Below are 20,768 nucleotides of genomic sequence, written 5' to 3' on the forward strand. Positions count from 1 at the left end.
AGTCATCAAGTCAAGGCAAAAGGTGGTCATATCGAGCAAAAGTGAATTGATTCTGAATTTTTTTATTATTTTTACACATTTTGTACTTTGAATTAAGTAAAAGTAATTTTCCAAACTGAATTTATGGCCTTTTTAATTGGTTACACTTCGAGTGCCGGACCCTGTAAAAAGTGCCTTAAATATGATAAATCAAAGTTATTTTACTCTAGAACTTCTTTAGAAAACAAAACTACCACTGATACGAGCACCAGCAGGCAGGGCTTGCAAATTGAAACAATTGTGATCTGGACGAACTAAGTCGAATGGTATTCGGTTTTCACAATGATTGCATAGCCATTCTATATGAGAAAGGCAAAAAAATTTAAAAGATTTCCCTAGCTCATAAAAATATCAATTTAATCAAAATAATCTGAAAAATTGTAGTAATGTTTGAAAATTATCTTTTGCATGTTTTAACCAACATTTCGATTCTTCTCATTAAAAAGATTGGACTGATGTACAATCATTAAAACACATTTATTCAAAGGTGCTTGGAAATTGCAGGCGTATAAATACATGTTTCACCATAAAAATGCTGTTCGTTGTCGATGTTCTATTCACAAGTAGATCAATTCAATTTTTAGATATATCATTTGTTTTCCTCACTCATGTTTCCTCATGGAGTTGCACAATCGTTTCACATAAAGCAGATGCAACTACATGAGTATGGTTTTGCCTTTCTCATATAGAAAGGTTATGCAATCACTTGAAAAACCGAATAGTAAAAATTCTAATACCTAGTAATACCATTCGACTCAGTTCATAGAGCTAAGCAATGTCTGTGTGTGTGAGTATGTGTCAAATAATCTCACTAGGTTTTCTCGGAGATGGCAGAACCGATTTTGATAAATTTATATTCAAATGAAAAATCTTACGGTCCCATACGGAATTCCAAAATTTCATCCGGATCCGACTTCCGGTTCCGGAGTTATAGGGTAAAGTATGTTCAATATTGTACACAGTCGCTTAAACCGGCGAAACAAAAACCGTAAAAAATTTCTAATTTGGATTCAAAATCGTTATTCCCAATCTTAGGGTCAAATGAAAGGTCTTATGGTCCTACCAAAAATTACTGCATATTTTTGGATACAACAAAAATTTAAATCGTCGTTTAGAGTACGAGGCAAAAATCGTATAAAATCTTCAAAATTTGAATTAAAACTAGTAGAGTTTGTATGTCATGTTGGTGGCCATACGAACCGACTTCGATTATACCGGTTCTCGGGTTCCGGTACTGGAAATTCATATGGCCTAATCAGAGAACTGTTTCATTCTCTATGTTATACTAGTTAATGCACAAACAATATCGCTAATTGTCGAACAAACGAGAATATTCACAATATAAAACGAGTTAGACACTTGTTATTCGCAAAAACGGATGAGCTTAAAAACATATCACAACACAAAAGAGTGCGCACAACCTAGAATAGCGCTGCTGTTGACGAGAGTGTGCGTGAGACGCCAGGAACATCAGTGAAGGGTCGATCTCAACAATTGAACATTTCGGAGACATCGCTGAGACGAATTTTGCATAGAGACCTTGGTATGACACCGTACAAAGTTCAATTGATTCAGGAGTTGAAGCCACGAGACCATCCGATGCGTTATTGCCTCGCCAACTGGGCTTGCGATCAGCTTGAAGAAGACGCCGATTTCTTGCCAAAAAAGGCGGGTGGAGAGACATAACTGGATGTCGTGAATACGAAAAAACTGACACGCTCCCATCACTTTTCCGAATATCAGTTAGTTGATTGATTGAATGAATTGTGCAGGCTTTCTCCTTTTTCACTAATAGAGTTTGAAGCGATGCACCTACATTAAAGTACAGATTAGTTATATTAAACAGCTACTATTCTACAACTATATATTCCAAACTTGAAAGAGAAAAAAAATACAAATTTATCAGTATACATGGCAACCCTGTTTCGCATGGCATATTTTCACAAGACTCTATACTAGTATAAAGATGTGTTCAACATCATCACTTTCGCTTTCATATTGCCGTTCGTAATTGAATGTGTTAGTGACGGTACAAATTATTTTAATTTCCATCTTGATGAATCTTTTGGTAGGAAATATTGAGATCTGAGATGGTTCTCGTGTGTTTCTTGTTTCGGCAACAGTTGCTCGGAAAATGGTAGGAAATCGACAAAATTCAAGTAGTTCTTTATGATTATCTTTAGCACTAAAACGTGCTTTGAATGGGTCTTGCTGGACTTTTTGGCTGCCTTTCTACCGGTTTTCGGTGCCATCGTGCTGACGGTGTCTCGTACGTTCAGAGTAGCTGCTTTAACTTAAATGACGCTATTTCTTTCATCAAATTTCATTTTATACCTGTTACTGGCAGCGGTGTACGTGTACTGAATTGGCTGGCTAGCTGTTAACAGCATCTTGTGGAATTTTTACGCAGAAACACGTACACAGGAGGAACAGTTAAGGGCAAGACAAAGTCCCACTCAAACCGTGCTGGTCTACAGTTCCCTGTTGGCGGCAGAATCCATCGTTTGCTCCGGAAGGGGAACTACGCCGAGCGTGTCGGTGCCGGTGCACCGGTCTATCTGGCGGCAGTGATGGAGTACTTGGCTGCCGAAGTGTTGGAATTAGCCGGTAACGCTGCCCGTGACAACAAGAAAACGAAAATCATCCCTCGCCATCTGCAGCTGGCCATCCGTAACGACGAGGAGTTGAACAAAAAACCCCGTTCTTTTCAGGACGACCACATCACTGTGATAAAGAATATTTAAGGTTGCTTTAAGTTTAGCCAGTTCTGATACGCCTGAAAAGTAGAATGCGCAAATCAAGTGGAAACCTTTGTTCTAACAATTTGTTCATTTTTGTTTTCGGCCGCATACTAATATTGATCTGTATACGTGGCAACTCTGTTTCGCACGGCATATTTGTATACTAGTATAAAAATGTGTTCAACATCATCACTTCCACTTTCGCATTGACGTTCGTAATTGAATGTGTTAGTGACGGTGCAAATTATTTAAACTTCTCGTGTGTGTCTTGTTACGGCAACAGTTGCTCGGAAAATGGTAGGAAAGCGACAAAATTCAACTAGTTCTTTATGATTATCTTTAGCACTAGGCCTTGCTGGACTTTTTGGCTGCATTTCTACCGGTTTTCGGTGTGATCGTGCTGACGATGTCTCGTGCGTTCAGAGTAGCTGCTTTAACTTAAATGACGCTATTTCTCACATCACATTTCATTTTATACCTGCTACTGGCAGCGGTGTACGGACAGCCTCTTTGCAAAAAATCCTTTCCTGTTCGCATAACGGGAAACAGTGAGACGACAGGTCCTCGATGTTGCTCTCGTGTGTCTTGTTTCGGGAACAGTTGCTCAGCAAATGGTAGGAAAAATGAACCACTCAACTTTTATATGGATGCTCTTGTATAGATGCAGACATCTCGCGTTCTGATTGGCTGGTGCTGTCATGAGTTAAATCAAACAGGTTTTTCAATAGTGTTATCCTCTTTGATACTCGTTTATACCAAACATTTCAGAAAAGTTTAATGTTGAACTATTTGAGGATATGTCACACAACTGAAAATTTTGTCCTAAAATTGTGATCATATTTCCGATGGCATGTAGCAAAAATTATGTTGATTCATTAGATACAGCAGGAGATATTCATGATGAAAAACTTATCACTCTCTCAGAGGGTAAATTTTGAAAAGACGCCCCATAGTACAGTAAGTCGTATTCACGACAAAAATCATCTTCTCGGATGAGGCACATTTTCATCTCGGTGGGTATGTCAATAAGCAAAATTGTCGCATCTGGGGTTATCAGTCGAAATTCGGATGTCGTTTGGCCGCCTCGGAACTGTGATTTGACGCCGTTAGACTATTATCTTTGGGGGCCTGTCAAAGATAAATGTTATGTGGACAAGTCAGAGACAATTCAAGCCTTGAAGGACAACATTCGTGCAGCCATAGCTGAAATAAAACTGCATACAATCGAAAATGTACTAAAATACTGGACCGACCGTATGGCGTACTGCAAGGCCAGTCGAGGCAGCCATTTGAATGAAACTATATTCCACAATTAACCGGAAGGAAGTTTAAAAAAAAGTTACATGGCGGACCCTGTAAATTGGATATAAGGGGAAAGATTTTCATATTTCGTGAAAAACTAAGTGAAATAAAAAACTATCTCATACTTACAAATATGTGCTTAATTCCAGGTAGAGGCGTTGAGAAATACTAGAAATAATTGTCTTTAGCCGTGATGCTTTTTGTATGCTGACTTTGTATGCTGAATCAAAATGACCAATAACAAAACACCTGCTCTCCCCAACTTTTACTTTTGTTATATTCATTTGATACAATAATAAAGAAAAATCATTTGTATGTTCAATTACTGAGCTAACAGCAAAATGAAAATATTGTAACCTAATTTGATCAAAAATAGCTGAACCGATTTTCACAAACTAAGATTCAAAAGATGGTTCATAAATCACAAATTATGTAACCGGAAAAAATCCAAGAATCCAAAACTAAATGAGCAGACCTGAATCGGAATATTGGAGATATCGTGGGTTATCACTGATCCCTACACTGAAATGATTGAAAATCAGAGCTGGTCAAAACAAATTTCAGTAGAAAATGGGAAGAAAACCATGGCCAGCTACACGAAATCCAACACCGAAAAAATCACAGATGATTCCAAGAAGACAGGAACCAACACAACTTTCTATCCGTCTGTCGTTGACGGGTCACATATCAAAGACTAACAAAAGGTTATAGATAATAATTGGTCGTTGCGCTTGTCTGATATCAGTTCAATTCCGGGCTTTGCGATGTATGGGACAGTTCCATGCGGGATTCTCTTTGAACTTTTACTAAAGCGTCTACTTCTTGCGAGCACATTTAGTATGACATGTTTGGTTTGCTGTTCGTATAGTATTATTGGTTTAAGAGCGAGTGAGAGAGAGAGAAACACTTATGTGCCTAATCAAGTGCATGAAAATGTCAAACACAGCACTGTCGTCATTGAATGAACGCTTGTGAATCGAGAATGTTTATTAGGCAACAATAAAATATCGCAGAAAATCACGTGAGGTGAAAAGCTTTTATTCGCAGTTGACACGCAGCTCCACTGTGATGTCATGCATACATGAGATGCTCAACATTGCAATAGACTAACTAACCGATGAACTCGTAATAATTTAATGCCAACATCGATATAAGTGGTGGAACAATGCGTCGGAAACACGTGATTTTGATATTTCTCATCATCGATTCCAGTGATGTTCGTAGGAGATAAAACGGTTGTTTAATTTCAGGCTCTTTTTTGCTGTACGGCAGCTGCCCGTTGAAGACTATTTCTAATATGTCGATAGAAGAACTATATAAATATAAAAAACTTAACGAATTGCTTACATATTACCAATAAAACTCAATCGAGCGTAATTTCGCTAAAAATAGAACATGCAGGAATAACAATTTACGAATTCATTACACAACCACGATAACCCGAATAAACTTACCGCGTCTTCAAAGTCGCTGAAATCTTCCAGACTCCCGATCCGTAGATTGCGCAGCTCCTGCGTTTGCATCTTCAAGTTGTCGACCTCTCGCTGCAGTTCGGTGATTCTGTTGATATTCCATATCTGAAACGAGCCACAGAAGCAAAGGAGAAAGATGATGAATCAAGTAAAGTTAGGAAGCTATTCTATTCCAGCCATCGCCGTCGGGAAGGAAGCCACTCTAATTACCAGTGCGGCAGTTCAACTATGTACTATTTTTAGATGGCAACATATAAACAAACTTCAGCCAGTGCACAACCCAACCGACGTCACAGTTCCTTGACTTTGAATCAGAATCTCATCTCGTAGGTTGTGCGAAATGGTATCAACTCGAAATTATCCGCTCCGTCCGTCTCCGTCCACTTATACACGGTTGCAGTTGTACGGACGGACGGAAAGCCACAGAATAAAATAAAGTAGGTAGAAGGAGTGTTCTTTTTTGGAGGTTTATCATTCTTGCTTCTGTCAGCGGATGGATATTATGACATGGAATGCGTTTTTCGCGTCATGACCGAAGGGAAGTCAGTTACCGCGTTGCATCCGGTTAGTTTCACACATGTCTCAAGTAGTGTGTAGCGATCCAGATCGCAGTCGTCTCGTAAGAAAGTAAATATCATCATCCCATCCTCAAACAACGGTGATGGTGATGATTTTGGTTGATGGACAACGTTCCATTATTTAGCTAAATTAGTTCCACATTTGGCGATTGTCGTATGCCTACACTTATTGTGCATTTGTGCTTGAAAATATAATTAAGTAGTGATGCGTGATGAGCGAATATTTTTTGGAAGCTTGTATGATTAGAGCAAGTATATCTTAGGGGTTGGATACAGTTGCAATGTCTATTGATAAATTTCGTACCTAATAAGTTATTTGTTATCTAATTGAGTTCTGATAGTTTCTGTGACGTTATTTGGATCTCGCATGAAGTAGTTTTGTTACCAGATTTATTCAACAAGCATCCGTTTTGAGGGTTCTATTACACGAAATAAAACTGATAAACTCCATGTTGATCTTAAAGAAATTATCTTTATTAAATAGAAACTCTCAAGGGGGGCGGCGGTCTCACGAAAGTCTACGTCAGTCTACGAGGGTGGAAGGGTGGGGGTTTTAACTAAAGTCTACGTAGTCTCATAATTATTTGGTAAATTTTTCAAGACATTCAGATTAGCTTAGTTAACCGTCCGCGCATTTCATTCGATTGATTAAAAAAACATCAAAAACATATGAAACAAAAGTACGATATGTGCAACCGAACGTGCCACTTGAGCCAATTAGTTCTGATTCCTGATAGAAGGGTGAGAAAATAATCAGGATTTATCGCTCATGTAAAGACTATCACAATTAAAAGATTCTGCCGTGAAGGCGTTATCAGTGTAGTTTTACCCAACGAAAAACAGATTTGAAAAATCGAAATAATGGTAATTGCGAAAGTAAAAATTTGCCAAAATATACACCTTAGAGGTTGAAGTCGAACCTGCTAACTATTTCCACTCGTGAAGTTGTTAAGTTTAATCACTCTACAAGGAAACACGTTTTCTTTCTTATCGTTCATTCAGTACAGCCGCTTGATATTTATTGTATATCTTCACCTCTTAAATCCCTGCGATTTTATGCCAACGCTTTATAAAAGTGAGCAGAGATGTCCATCTCCTCTGTGTGACGAAGCGAAATTTCTCCCCTCGCACTGACAACATCAACGAGAGCTCTCCTCTTTCACACATATGCACCACTGTTATATAGGTAAAGTGTGCACGCATCATGAGAGCGAGTGTTTATTTTCTTTAAACTCTAGCTCTGGATCACACCAAATTGCTAGAGCACAGCTCGCTCTGAAATTCTCTGAGGTGGATGAATATATTTTCTCCGAAGTGCGCACGCCGGTGCCCAAGTAACAATTTTTGTTACGCTAGCTTGTTTGTGACTACAGGGTCAGGCACTCGAAGTGTAACCAATTAAAAAGGCCATAAATTCAGTTTGGAAAATTACTTTTACTTAATTCAAAGTACAAAATGTGTAAAAATAATTCAAAATTCAGAATCAATTCACTTTTGCTCGATATGACCACCTTTTGCCTTGACTTGATGACTTGAGAGAGCGAAGGAGTTGCTTCGTTTGGCCGAAAGCGGTCAATTTCCGAACATTGTATTTTCTGACGAGAAAATTTTTCCAATTGAGCAATTCGTAAACTCTCAAAACGATAGGGTTTACTTGACCGACCGTTCATACGAGAATTTGAGTCATCGATTGGCCACCAGGAGGCAGCACCCGCAACAGATAATGGTTTGGGCCGCTGTAACCGCAGATGGGCGCTCTCCAATCGTTTTCATCGAGCCTGGCGTCAAGGTAAATGCGACATATTATCGGGAAAGTATTCTGGAGGTTGCTTTGAAGCCGTGGGCAGACAAACATTTCGGTGGCAGACCATGGACGTTTCAGCAGGACTCGGCACCGTCTCACAAAGCTCGAGTGAACCAAGAATGGCTGAAAAACAACGTTCCGAACTTCATCACGTCCACACAATGGCTCTCGAATTCACCAGATGCGAATCCAATGGATTATTCTCTTTGGGCCATTTTGGAGAGCAAAGTCCGAACTAAAAGATACACCAGTCTCGAGGCGCTGAAAAAAGTTATTGTCCGCGAGTGGGCCAAAATACCTGCCAGCCACATTCGGCCAAACGAAGCAACTCCTTCGCTCTCTCAAGTCATCAAGTCAAGGCAAAAGGTGGTCATAGCGAGCAAAAGTGAATTGATTCTGAATTTTGTATTATTTTTACACATTTTGTACTTTGAATTAAGTAAAAGTAATTTTCCAAACTGAATTTATGGCCTTTTTAATTGGTTACACTTCGAGTGCCGGACCCTGTAGTTTGCAACCAGATATTTGAGTGATTGTTACTAACATCTAACCACTTGCATGACTCAAAAAGCGCAGCTTCTACTAGTTGTTAAGTCGGCTAAAAATATGATGTCGTTACGTTGTAATGCCATACTGAAATAACTTATCTTTTCATAACTTGAAAATAACTTGTTTCCAAGTAAACTAGTTGCAACTTAGTCACCATCGACATTATAAACATTGAATGAATCCAGAATACTTTTCCATCATCAAAAAAAATCAGAATAGTACTTTAAGTTACAAACTTGATACAAGGTACAAATTTCACTACGATCCAAAAATTGTCGAGCGGAATTCAATTTTACTTAACTGTTTTTTATGCGCCTTCAATCAAAATCTGTTTATGAAGATATAAAAAATAAACAACAAAATAACCCTATGTTCAGAATGCTCAAAATTATTCCAAGTAGAGTGATTTCTCATCATTTTAAATTCATATATCATGAGAACTATAATATTATCACATTCGATGTTCAATCCCTATATTATTTTCTTCGTGTTTATGGCAGTGCATAGAACAAAAATGACTATTCTGCCTTTCACTATTTTCGGCAAAAAGTAGTTTTGAAGAAAGTAATATCCTGGTTTTATTTACGTTACATACACTTCTTGAGACTCCATATTGTGTTCGCTATATTCAAGCCAACAAAGGTTGTTTTGTTTGCATTTTAGTTATCATAACGTTGGGAAAACTTAACGATAACTATCTGAATCAATGAAGAAATTATATGTAATAATCTTATAATATCTAAGTTATTGCTATATCAATTCACAGTAACGATTCACATATACGTTAACGTATTTATAATGGTTTCGCAACGGAAAATAAACCTTTTTTCAACTAGTAGCTAAAAACATAGCTGTGATCAAAGATATGTTAGAATCAAGTAACGATAACTTACAAATGATAGTTAGTTTAATGTTTACGTTATAAAGAAACACTGCTGTCACCTTGTTTTAACCAGTATAAGATAAAAAAAAACATGTTCGTGCTTTTGTTGCAACACAGTTGGGTTAAGTGGTATCAAAACTAGTTATGGGTTGCTACTATTGAAGTCAAATAAACTTATTTTCAACTAGTGGCTAGAAGCATTGTTGTGATTAAAAATATGTTTAGATTAAGTAACGATGGCTTATAAATTATATTTAATTCAATATGACACAAAGATGTTATGATTGGAAACCTAAATAACTATTTCGTAACTAGTTATGTTATGATGAAACATTGCTGTCACCATGTTTTAACCAGTATAACATAAAACACATATTCGTGCTCTTGTTGCAACATAGTTTGGACTTTGTCGTATCAGAACTAGTTGCGGATTGCTACTTGGGTGAGGACTCTGGTGTACGGATCGCATAAGAGAAACGTGGGGCACGCATATTCAGCAAAAGCGCAATTTATCGTTAAAATATAGTGCTTTCCTTGCTGCGAAAAAGTTTGTCATAGCAAAGGCAGCACTACCTTCAATAAATTTAAAAATTAAATCACAGAAGTGCTCGTTCACTAGCACGCATCAGTTGTCACTTGGGTGTATTTAGGCGAGAGCGATTCATGCGAAGAGAATGTGTTTCACTCGCACCAGCTGCTTTAACCACACGCACACACATAAATTCTGTCTATGCGCCACTGAGAAGAAGTGCACTTTCCTCTTTGTGCGATGTTTCGCTTTTTGCATCGCCTGTGTAGACAAGAATCTGACACCAGCGTGTTTCACTCCGGTGAAATGCCATCACTGATAGCAGAGATGCCATTTATACAGATTTATCTGTATTATACAGATTTTTACATGCTCATACAGATTTAATACAGAGTACAGATTTTATACAGATTTCCTCAACTTAATACAGATTTTTACAGATCTCACAGAAAGTAAGAAAAAAAAAACATTAATTTTTTACATTTTCTTTATTAACGACTATGTATAGTAGTCATTATTTCTTTTTTCTTTTTGCGATACTCACCTAACTAGATACCATTTTTGTAGAAACAGAAATTGAAAATTATAGAATGATAGTACGCAAGGGAGAGCAAGGATGTGAATATATATAGCGGAAAGGTGAGACGTGACAGAGGGTCATTGAAGCAAGCAGAAATCGATTTGGTTACTTAAATTTTTTCTTCTACCAGAGGAGTCGGTCTTAGGCATCTGAACAATGCGAATCGCTCGAGTCACTGGTATGTCGGAAAGTAGTGATAAAGGTATTTACCATTTACTATCCGAACCAGTAAAAGACCCTCTGTCACGTCTCACCATCCCGTTTTATATTTTCACATCCATACTCTGCCTTGGTACTATCATTCTATAATTTTCATTTTCTGTTTTTACAAAAATGGTCTCTGGTTAGGTGAATATAGCAAAAAGAAAAAAATTAAACTTTTCTGTCTGAGCAATCTTTTAGTATTTGATTCCAGTGACGAGATAAAAGTCTATCAACCAACGGACAAATCACAATATGAAAATCTGTTGTGAAATCCATTTATATTATAATTTGAAACCAATTTGAACTGATATCCAAGGAAGTAATGGCATCATGAAACTTTACTGTCAAACTGAAAGTTGTATGACCCGACTTGACGTTGCAGTTTAGGCGTTGAAATTCCATGTCAAATTATGAAGTCTACATTTTCAAACTAGATAAATATATGGAATTACAATTCAATTGTTGTGGATAAAATAAATAAAAAAAACTATGAAATTTCGTCGTTGTATATGCTTGTGAGCGCGGCAATGACTGATTGAATCTACCATCCTACAAGCACAATCTATTGGAATAACATCTTTTAACGTCATTTTGTTGTGAGAATTTCATTTTATTAGTGAATACAGATTAATACAGATGTTTAAAACAAAGCAATACAGATTTTCTATGAAAATATCTGGCATCTCTGACTGATAGTGAGACTATCATTACTTGGAAACAGATACCGGTATGGTATTAAAATTCCCCAAATTTGATTGAAATTGAAGTTCGTAATTTCAAATCCATATAACTCTTGGTTAACTTTGTTACAGGACTGCGCAGAACCAACTGAATCGAGTCGATGGATAAATTTAATATCCTTTGCTCTCATTTTCAAATAGTCTATTGTTGCGTTCGCTGTATGTCATGTAGTGTCTTCTTGTTGGAAACCTTTTGTAAAAATTTCCGCTAACACAAAGTGCCCGACTGCCTTTGATTATCTCACATTCTCTCTGAAAATGAACGGTATATTACTTTTGAATGCCATGAATGGACTACTCGGACTCTAAAAAATTAAATCTCGCTGTTGAACACAGTATTGACACACAATTTTCGTCGATATTAACGATAGATCAACTGAACGAATATTTTGAATATAAATCGACACTATTTCGAAGCGTTCTCGGGGTGTACGTCAATACTTGATTGAAACTTTACGTTGTTCCACCTTTTTGTAATTTTTATCAACTTCGTTGTGGAAATTCTGCGTGTAAACTATAAAAATGTGACTGTTTTGAAAGCCACCCTACATTTACTTCGAAAAATTGATGTAACTCGACTAAATGAAGAGGAAGAAAGATGGCTTCTTCAGCAAAGTTGCTCAAAATAAAATTTGCTACAACTTCGCTGTGAAGTGCAATAAATTTTAAAATCAATTAAAAAAGTTAGAATTCAGATTTAAATCCAAACATGGACCACCCTAATGATCTTTTGCATCAAAAGATGGGCCAGTTGAATGCAAACAACTTTTGTGAAGATACGGACTACAAAAACTAATATTTAATAGCGAAAATAGTTTTGTCTCGCTAATTTCTCGTTTCGGACCACTGAGCAATATAATGTTGTAAGCAATCAAGCGATTTCGAAACGATCAAATGATTAAATAATACTGTTTACTTCAAGCAGTGTACAATTTGACGTTCGATAAAAAAGCTTGAAACTTTGCTTAAAGAGCAAATAAATATCCATTTAAAGCAAGTGCATTTGCTACAACTGAACAAAACTAATAATGTTTCATGCGTTCAATTCAATAAGAATTGCATAACAGTTGAATTCTAGCGAATTCAACAACAATGTGCACTTTCTGGAGCATAAAAACCTAAAATACAATATATCAGTTTATATAGCAGATAATGTTACGGCAGTTCCTTTGAATGATCTTCATTCAGGTGAAATTAATCTCTACGAAACACCTTGAGGCAGTTCTGTCAATCGAAAAAGAAGTATGAAATAATTTTTGTCTCGTTGTCCTGAAGGGCGTACGTTGGTTATGTTGGTTACGCATGCGTTTAAAGAAAGCACTTTGTAAAACATGAATATATACTTTTTCTTACAAAAACGAGTTTTAGAACACACTTATCATAAAATATATTATATCATAAATTACATTCAAGCTACGGGAATAGTACCTTTCTATTTTCGAAAAGATGGCGTCTATCATTCTGAACAACATTGCTGAAGATACTTTACCTCGGAAACCACGTTTTAATGAGTTATCAATAAGGAGCGTGAAATTGGGCCTTTGAACCACTGTGCATATGCCCGAAATCATATTTAAAGGTTGAATGCCAAGAAATTATCTACCAAAATATTTAAAATTTCAAATCAGCAAGCTCTCAAAAAACACCCTTTAGTTTCATTTTACTGAACAGAACCCAACTGCTGTCATAATATATCACTATTTATGTGCAATCGTGTACAATATTTTGATAAGTAATGCCGCCGAACGATCTTTTAAAAGTTATGCAAAACTTATAGTTTTCGTACAAACAATCGAAGAACAGCAAGCACCTGAACAAAGAACAAAGGATGTAAGAAATAATATTGCTTCTTTGTGTAGTTTCACTGCTTCGCTCATACTTTGAATGACCAATCAGAGAGCTTGCATTCTAAAATCTTGACAAAGCTTTACAATAATCTACTTCATTTCGTATAAAAACTTCTGTAAACTGTTCGTAAAGGTATTTCTTATCCTTACATCTAATCCCACTACGGCCAAAGAGAAAATGCATAGTACAACGGAACCACAAACCAGCAGACAACTTTTCACGGATTTCTTCTCCGTGCAATCTCTGGATAGGGCACTCAAAGCATTTGGTGAATTAAGAAACGGTTTTAATGACTCGGCAGTCATTTTATCGGAGTCTAGTAACTTCACTTCAGCACCGAAACAAAAAAAATCCACTGCACAATATAAAATCGATCGATTGATTCGTTACGACGAACCTCGAAGTGTCGGGGAAATTACCACCGCAGCATAATGACTTACTGAAATGATTTAGACTATTTAAATGGTTGTCGAAGAAAATACCATTCAAAAATTAAGAAGTCACGTCGCGCAACCTAGAAAAAACGTTCGATCCTCGCGAATATCAACGTTCTACTAAATGAACTTGAAAGAGGAAGCAAACGAATACCGCTGATTGCCGCACTAGCAGACGGACGTAGGAGGGAGAGAATGTTTGATCGTGTGCTCGTGATCTTGCCGAGGGTTTGGTTGACCAGCGAGAGTTCTCTTCGAGGATCGTTCCACGTCTTACTCGCCTCATCCCTCGAAGATTCCGGGGATAGATAATAAATCAGTTTAGTGTTAATATCACACCGTTTTCCTTTTTATTTACTTCCACGGTGAAAACAGTTAATCATTGCTTGATGTGCTTCCGATAGTCCTAATTCCCTGCTGTAGTGGAAAAGTTACTCAGAGATACTCAGGTGTTTGTTTTATTGGTCGACGAATCTAATTTTTATATTTCCTAATGGCTGTTATTTTCAATGATCGTGGAATTCGTGACTTATAGAAGTTGCATTTTCTCTACCAGTGAAAGGACTCGACTCATGGTAAATTCCAACTATTCTAATTTTTCAAGCTTTGAACGATCGTTTGTTTTGCCAGCCCAAAACCCTAGTTTTTACATTGTCTAAGTTTTTGTGGTTTGCAATCGATCGAGCGAAGCATCGAATTGACACTTGAATGTCCTACTCGAAAAGCAATTACCCAGAGTTACAATCTAGTGTCAACAAATAAATCTCTTAGCTTAGCCGGCAAACTGGCGTCATGTGAGCAAATTCTAACTTGACATTGAAACGCATGTCCGAAGTCTGATGCGTCCAGTTTAGTTTCGGTTAGATCTTGTGCTGGTCAATGTAAACACTTTGTCATGGCTGTCACCAGCCAGCAGAAGTAGCGATAATTGAAGTTCATTATTCCTGGATTAACTAACCGTCGCCAACGAAAATTTTAATTCATCTTCCAGATGTTTGAACTTGAGAGACGCGCTTCATCGACACTCGTCATCCATGCGCGCACCATTCACGGTCATCGCCCGATCGAACCGCGGATCATCCGGCGTCTCCATCATCGTACATGCCTGCTTTTCGATATCCGCAGGTCCGATCATGAGGGATGCTGTCTGCGTGAATTTTTCACGCACCTTGCAAGGGTTGTAACCGTTGAGCACACTAATCAGTTCGAGTGCTTGATTTCATGATCGAGAAGTTAAAAAAAACCCTTCCATTTTCTGAGAAAGGTACGTGCTTAAAAAACTATTTTTTCCAGGGTCTCTAGTTGCTCGTGTGTTTAGGTTTTTCGGTGGGAAAACATACGGTTTCTGACCGAACTGGCGAGTAGCCAAACAATAAACATTACTTTTAATGGATTTAAATTCGGCGCAATTTCGTCCTCATATGTAAATGATGGGGCGCCATAAGAAGCTGGACGCATTCCGAAGTTGGGAAAATTATTGTTTTTATTGCCGCTCGACCAGCTTATTGACAAACGATTTCAATTATATGGGATAAACTTCTCATTCGTCGTGACGATGGATATTGTAGATAGATTTGATCTTCACAGTGTTAAGATGATCGCTTGAGAAGTACGATGCAAATGAACATTTATTTACAGGTTAGATTTTCATCGTTAACGCTATCTTCATTATTCAGCGACACTTGTTTTAGAATATAATAATTTTAAGCTAGTTCTAAAGTTAATTACAGAACTAAAATCATAAATTAGATAATTTTTGCTTTCGGTTGAGTAAAAATGTCACTCAAATGATATGGGAATAAAATTACAGCGCAATCTCTTATAACGATCAATTTGATTTTTTATCGTGACGTCACAAATGAACAAGCATTCATCCTTGACAGTTCAGCGGTACTGTTTACAAACAAGCTTAAATAAAAATCGAAGAACACGTCTTAAACAATCATCTTTACATTTTGCAACTAGTCACTTTTATTTAATAAATCTCAAAAACAAACCGTATCCAATTTTGAAGAAATGTTTTAAAAGGCGATATGGACCGTAAATGGACTCATCCAAATTGTTAACAGACAAACAAAAAAATCTCTGTTTACAAACAGTACTGCTAGACTGTCAAAATGTGTTCATCCGATTGAGGTTAGCAGTGACGGTAAAAAACCTAATAACGATCAATTAGATTTTACACGAACATGTCATAACCTCGAAAAATGAATAGAATAAACTTTTTTTTTGACTGTCGCCGAGTGTTTGTTCACAGTTTAAAAGTGCATTGGAGGTTTATCGTTTGAATGTAATTAGGTTTTGCACGAACATGCCATAACCTCACAAAATGAGCAGAATGAACTTTTTTTTGACAGTCGACGTGTACGTGTTTACAGTTTAAAAGTTCATCGCTCGAATGTAAAAATTGCAAGTCGCCTCACAATCAACAGATTCATACATATATCGCTCCTTGATGCTGGAAACACATACAGGGCAATCTTTTTAGTTATTTTCACTGTGGAATACGTTTTTAACAGTCACTTTTTCGTCATTTTTTAATATTTAACTTGCAGTCGCAAAACAAAACAAGTGCACGGCAACTGTCAAAGATGAACTTGATTCATCGGCAGTTCATTTGTGTCGTCATCGTGCAAAACATAATAATTGCAAGTCGCCTCACACTAAACAGATTTATACAAATATCGCTCCTTGATGCTGGAAACACATACAGGGCAACCTTTTTTGTTTTTTTTTCACTGTGGAACACGTTTTTAACAAGCATTTTTTGGTCATTTTTCAATTTTTAATTTGCAGTCACAAAACAAACCAAACACACGCTGCAGCTGTTAAAGATAAACTTGATTCATCACAAATGAACAAGCATTCATCCTTGACAGTTCATCGGTACTGTTTACGAACAAGCTTAAACAAAAATTAAAGAGCACGTCTTAAATAATCATCTTTACACTTTGCAACTAGTCACTTTTATTTAATAAACCTAAAAAAACAAACTGTATCCAATCGTGAACAAATGTTTTAAAACTATATTTAGGCGATATGGATCGTAAATGGTCTCATCCAATTTATCAACAGACAAACAAAAAAATCTCTATTTACCAACTCCGATTGAGGTTAACAGTGACGGTAAAAAACCTAATAGAATTGAATTGAAACTTTGTACTAAGGCATTGTAGCTAGACGGCCAACAGATATATTTCCAAACCGACACACAAAATTTTTTCTTTAGATGTTCAATAAATATGGTTACGGTTATGAGTTGTAAAACATTATTTTTACTGGATGATCTGTAAAATCGATCCAATTCACAGTCATCTGTCAATAAACTACCGAATTTTTTAAAATAATATAGCAATATTTTTGACCATTCACTTTTGTTTTACTGACATGATCTGTTAACTTTTAAGTGACACTGCTTTTGCCAAATCCAGTAAAAAATTTTCAGTGAATCAATCAATAATAATAAAGAGCTTCAGTAAACATTGCTGTCTCCTTCGGTGAGAATAATATCTGCTAAATTGATTTATTTTTATTTTTCTGAGTGAAAAAGTTAAAACTTAGTCTTGCATTGAGAAAATTGTACATGAAACGCTAAGTTCGTTGTGATTCGTGTAATTTCCTGATGATAAGCAAAATTTTCAGTATTTTTTTTAATGCTGCCTTAAGTTAATATTTCAGCTTTTTATGAAAATGCCTGGTTGATTACTTACTTTTCGCTTCCGTCAATGATCATTATTGATATGAATTTTAATTATTATCATTATTGAATAGTGCACACGTTTTTTTTTCGCTGAGTCTCGGCAAAATAATTGCCGAGATTTTCCGAGTAGTCGGTAGTCATATCGGCAAAAGAGCTAAAATTGCGGAGTCTCGGCAATCCCGAATTTGACAAACGTCAGTTATTACCGAAATTGTCAGCTTAAAGTTTACTATCTGTTCGGCATAATCGTTGCTGAATGTTCAGCGAAAGCAACAATAAATTACTGAGTCATCAGCAATTTAAAAAAAAACAAAGAGTTCGTTTTTGTTTTAATTGTAAACATTTAATTGGGGTTCAAAATTTCAATACAACACATAAACTATACGTTACATTACTTATGTTTCGTGGACGTACAATTGTAAAATATGCAATTCGGACTCAAAGTCGATTGTCGAATATGTTGGTTGACACGTCCTTGAAGTTCTTTGTCATATCCTATAACATCCCGAAAGTGAAAGCAGGATCTGGTAGGAGCTTTCTATAAATAATCCATAATAATTTGTTATTATTCTTACTATATTATAGATCGTAGATTCTAATAATATGTAATATGGACTAATTCCATTTTTTCTATTAACCATTATAAATTTTCTTAAAAATATTTCGTCAGAAAATAACTGCTTAGTGCCAAGCGAAAATGTGAAACGTAAATGACAGTTGTATAGCCGAATTTTGGCAAACGCATTTGCTGATTTCGAGATATTGTGGCTTTCAGCGTGGCACAGAATGCGACGAAATCGCCGCAGAATAGCGATATAATGAGCGTCCTAATCATAGGTACCAGAATGCAGATTTGCATGTTAATTTGCCGATCTCTTTTGTAAGCAGACTCTGCAATTTTGCAAACTTTTTACAGGTTTTGAAACTTTTAAATACAGTCATTCAATTTATAGACTTTCAAAATTGCGTCGGGCTTTTTGTTTGGTTTTTCTCGTCATACTTATGAAGTTCAATACTTGCTATGGAGGATTTCTAGTATGCAAACGTGAAAATTTTACCTGGCATCTCTGCCCAGGAGTTGGACAGTTGTTTTAATCCCATTTGCTGTCTGTTGTACTGAAGCTTACAGCGTTTTGCCTTTCTCATATAGAAAGGCTATGCAATCACTGTGAAAATCGACTTTTTAACCGAGGCCCGGAGGGCCGAATGTCATATACCATTCGACTCAGCTCGACGAACTGAGCAAATGTCTGTGTGTGTGTGTGGGTGTGTGTGTGTGTATGTGTGTGTGTGTAACAAAAATATGCACTCACTTTTCTCAGAGATGGCCAAACCAATTTTCACAAACAAAGATTCAAATGAAAGGTCTCATAGTCCCATAGCCTGCTATTGAATTTCATTCCGATCCGACTTCCGGTTCCGGAGATATAAGATGATATGTACCAAAAAAGTGAAAAAAATATGCACTCACTTTTTTCAGAGATGGCTGAACCGATTTTCACAAACTAAGATTCAAATAAAAGGTATTATGGTCCCATAGCTTGCTATTGAATTTCGTTTGAATGTGACTTCCGGTTCCGGAGTTATATGGTAATATGTGAAAATTTGAGAAAAAGGTTACACTCAATTATCTCTGGAACAGCTCAACCGATTTTCACAAACTTAGATTCAAATGAAAGGTCTTAAAATACCCAAAAAATTTGTGGAACATTTTATCTGGATCCGACTTTCGGTTCCGGAACTAAAGCGTGGTAAGTGGAAAATTACCAATTTTATTAGTATTTTTCCACGAACGATGGTTAAAAACAGGTACAAATCCCATTAAACTGTCTGATAAATTCTTCTAGTTAGCAGAGCTTGTTAGTTTTGTAGGCATAAAAACTTAATTCGGCACTACTGGTTCCCTCTTTTCCTGTTCCGAGAGCACCGAAAGTGGAGAAGAAAAACTCCTAAAACTAAATTCACTTCGATTTCTCTGCGATGCTTGAACCGATTTTCACAAATCTTGATTTGAATTAAAGTTCATACTGTCTTTAAACCTACTGTGAAATTTCATCCGGATCCGACTTCCGGTTCCGCAGTTACAGGGCGATGAGTGTCAAAGTTTTCAAATCGCCATATAGAGTGACAATATGTACAACACCGAAAGAAGAAGAAAACACAAAACGAACAAGGCGTGCTTTGCTCTATTTCGTACACGTTGTGTAGTGATGTCAGTAATAATAATAACAATCCTACTACATGTTTCATGCTGCTGATTAATGCTGTTTAGCACGCAGTAGTAACAGAAACGCAGGTTCGTTTCGTTAGATTCAGTTTAATTGGTTTAAACGAAATAGAGCATGAGATAGTAAGTATAAGTTTAACTACGTTCAAAACTATTCCAATTTGTAGGTCATATTTGTTGGTAGCAAACGAACCAACTTCGGCTACTCCGTTCATCTTTTTTTTTTTTTTTCAATAGTATAATATATATTTTCAGGCACACTGCTTAAGCTCTAAGATGCCAAGGGTATTTCCTAATCTTAATTAACGACTAACTTAAAACTAGAATAGTATCATTTGATTATGTCGTCTAGAATTTTTGAAAAAAGCTTTTAGCTGGTATTCGGCAGGTGTCGGTGAATTGAATATTGCATGAATTCCAAATGGTGCTATATATGGCCGCTTCCTTTCGGTTCGTGTGGGTCCGCGGGAAACACCCCCAGGCTACGAAGGCCCGGCGGGTGGCCCGCATGCTGGTCATCGTCTGGAGCGTAGGACCGTAGGCGGTGATGGTGATGTTACGAAGAGATGAGAAAATAAAAAAAGTAAATATTGGGAAAACCGAGGTAAATAGGGGGTATGGAAACAAAATGTTTGAAAACTACAGAGATCTAATTAGTTGCCATCGAGATGGTGAAGAGACATGGAAGGGGGGAACGAAAAGTTAGTGACAAAAAAGATCTTGTTAGTTCCAATGAAGATGGTGGACAGGGACGGTGATCGAGAGAATCGAGCGGATGTTAGTGTCGAACCTGTAGGTGGAGATTATACTTTCTGAGCGAGGTATAACAGATTACACTTGGATATTAATGTGTTTGAGGTACTGGTATATAAGAAGCATATAAGAGATATCCCGACTAGCCAACACATCTCGGACCGGAACTTCAGGTGGTCTACCTCGGGCCCTTAGGGAGTCCTTTAATAAAGACCTGGCGTCACGATACTCCGTACACGTCCATACGACATGCTCGATGTCCTGATAACCGTCACCACAAGCGCAGAGACCGCTCTCCACGATTCCAATACGCCGGAGATGTGCGTTGAAGGTGTAATGGTTTGACATGAGCCGAGACATCACACGAATGAAGTCACGACTCACG

At 37.0% G+C, this 20,768-nt stretch overlaps 1 protein-coding gene across 2 annotated transcripts in view; it reads right to left on the reverse strand.

Annotated features, from left to right (window-relative positions):
- The window catches only part of LOC131438990 (uncharacterized), a 46,552-nt gene extending 32,737 nt beyond the window's left edge, over window positions 1-13,815 (reverse strand). The window contains exons 1-2 of one of the 2 annotated variants that reach the window (XM_058609447.1): window positions 13,710-13,815; window positions 5,537-5,659 (exon numbers count right to left, since the gene is read on the reverse strand). In XM_058609447.1, coding sequence (XP_058465430.1) covers window positions 5,537-5,605 — 69 coding nt within the window. In that variant the 5' untranslated portion in view covers window positions 5,606-5,659; window positions 13,710-13,815. Of the gene's footprint in view, window positions 1-5,536; window positions 5,660-13,418 lie in introns of both variants that reach the window. The other variant, XM_058609446.1, reaches the window with a different exon arrangement.
- Between the last annotated feature and the right edge of the window lie 6,953 nt (window positions 13,816-20,768).

This window comes from Malaya genurostris, chromosome 3 (genome assembly GCF_030247185.1).
Source record: "Malaya genurostris strain Urasoe2022 chromosome 3, Malgen_1.1, whole genome shotgun sequence".
NCBI classification, from domain to species: Eukaryota; Metazoa; Arthropoda; class Insecta; order Diptera; family Culicidae; genus Malaya; species Malaya genurostris.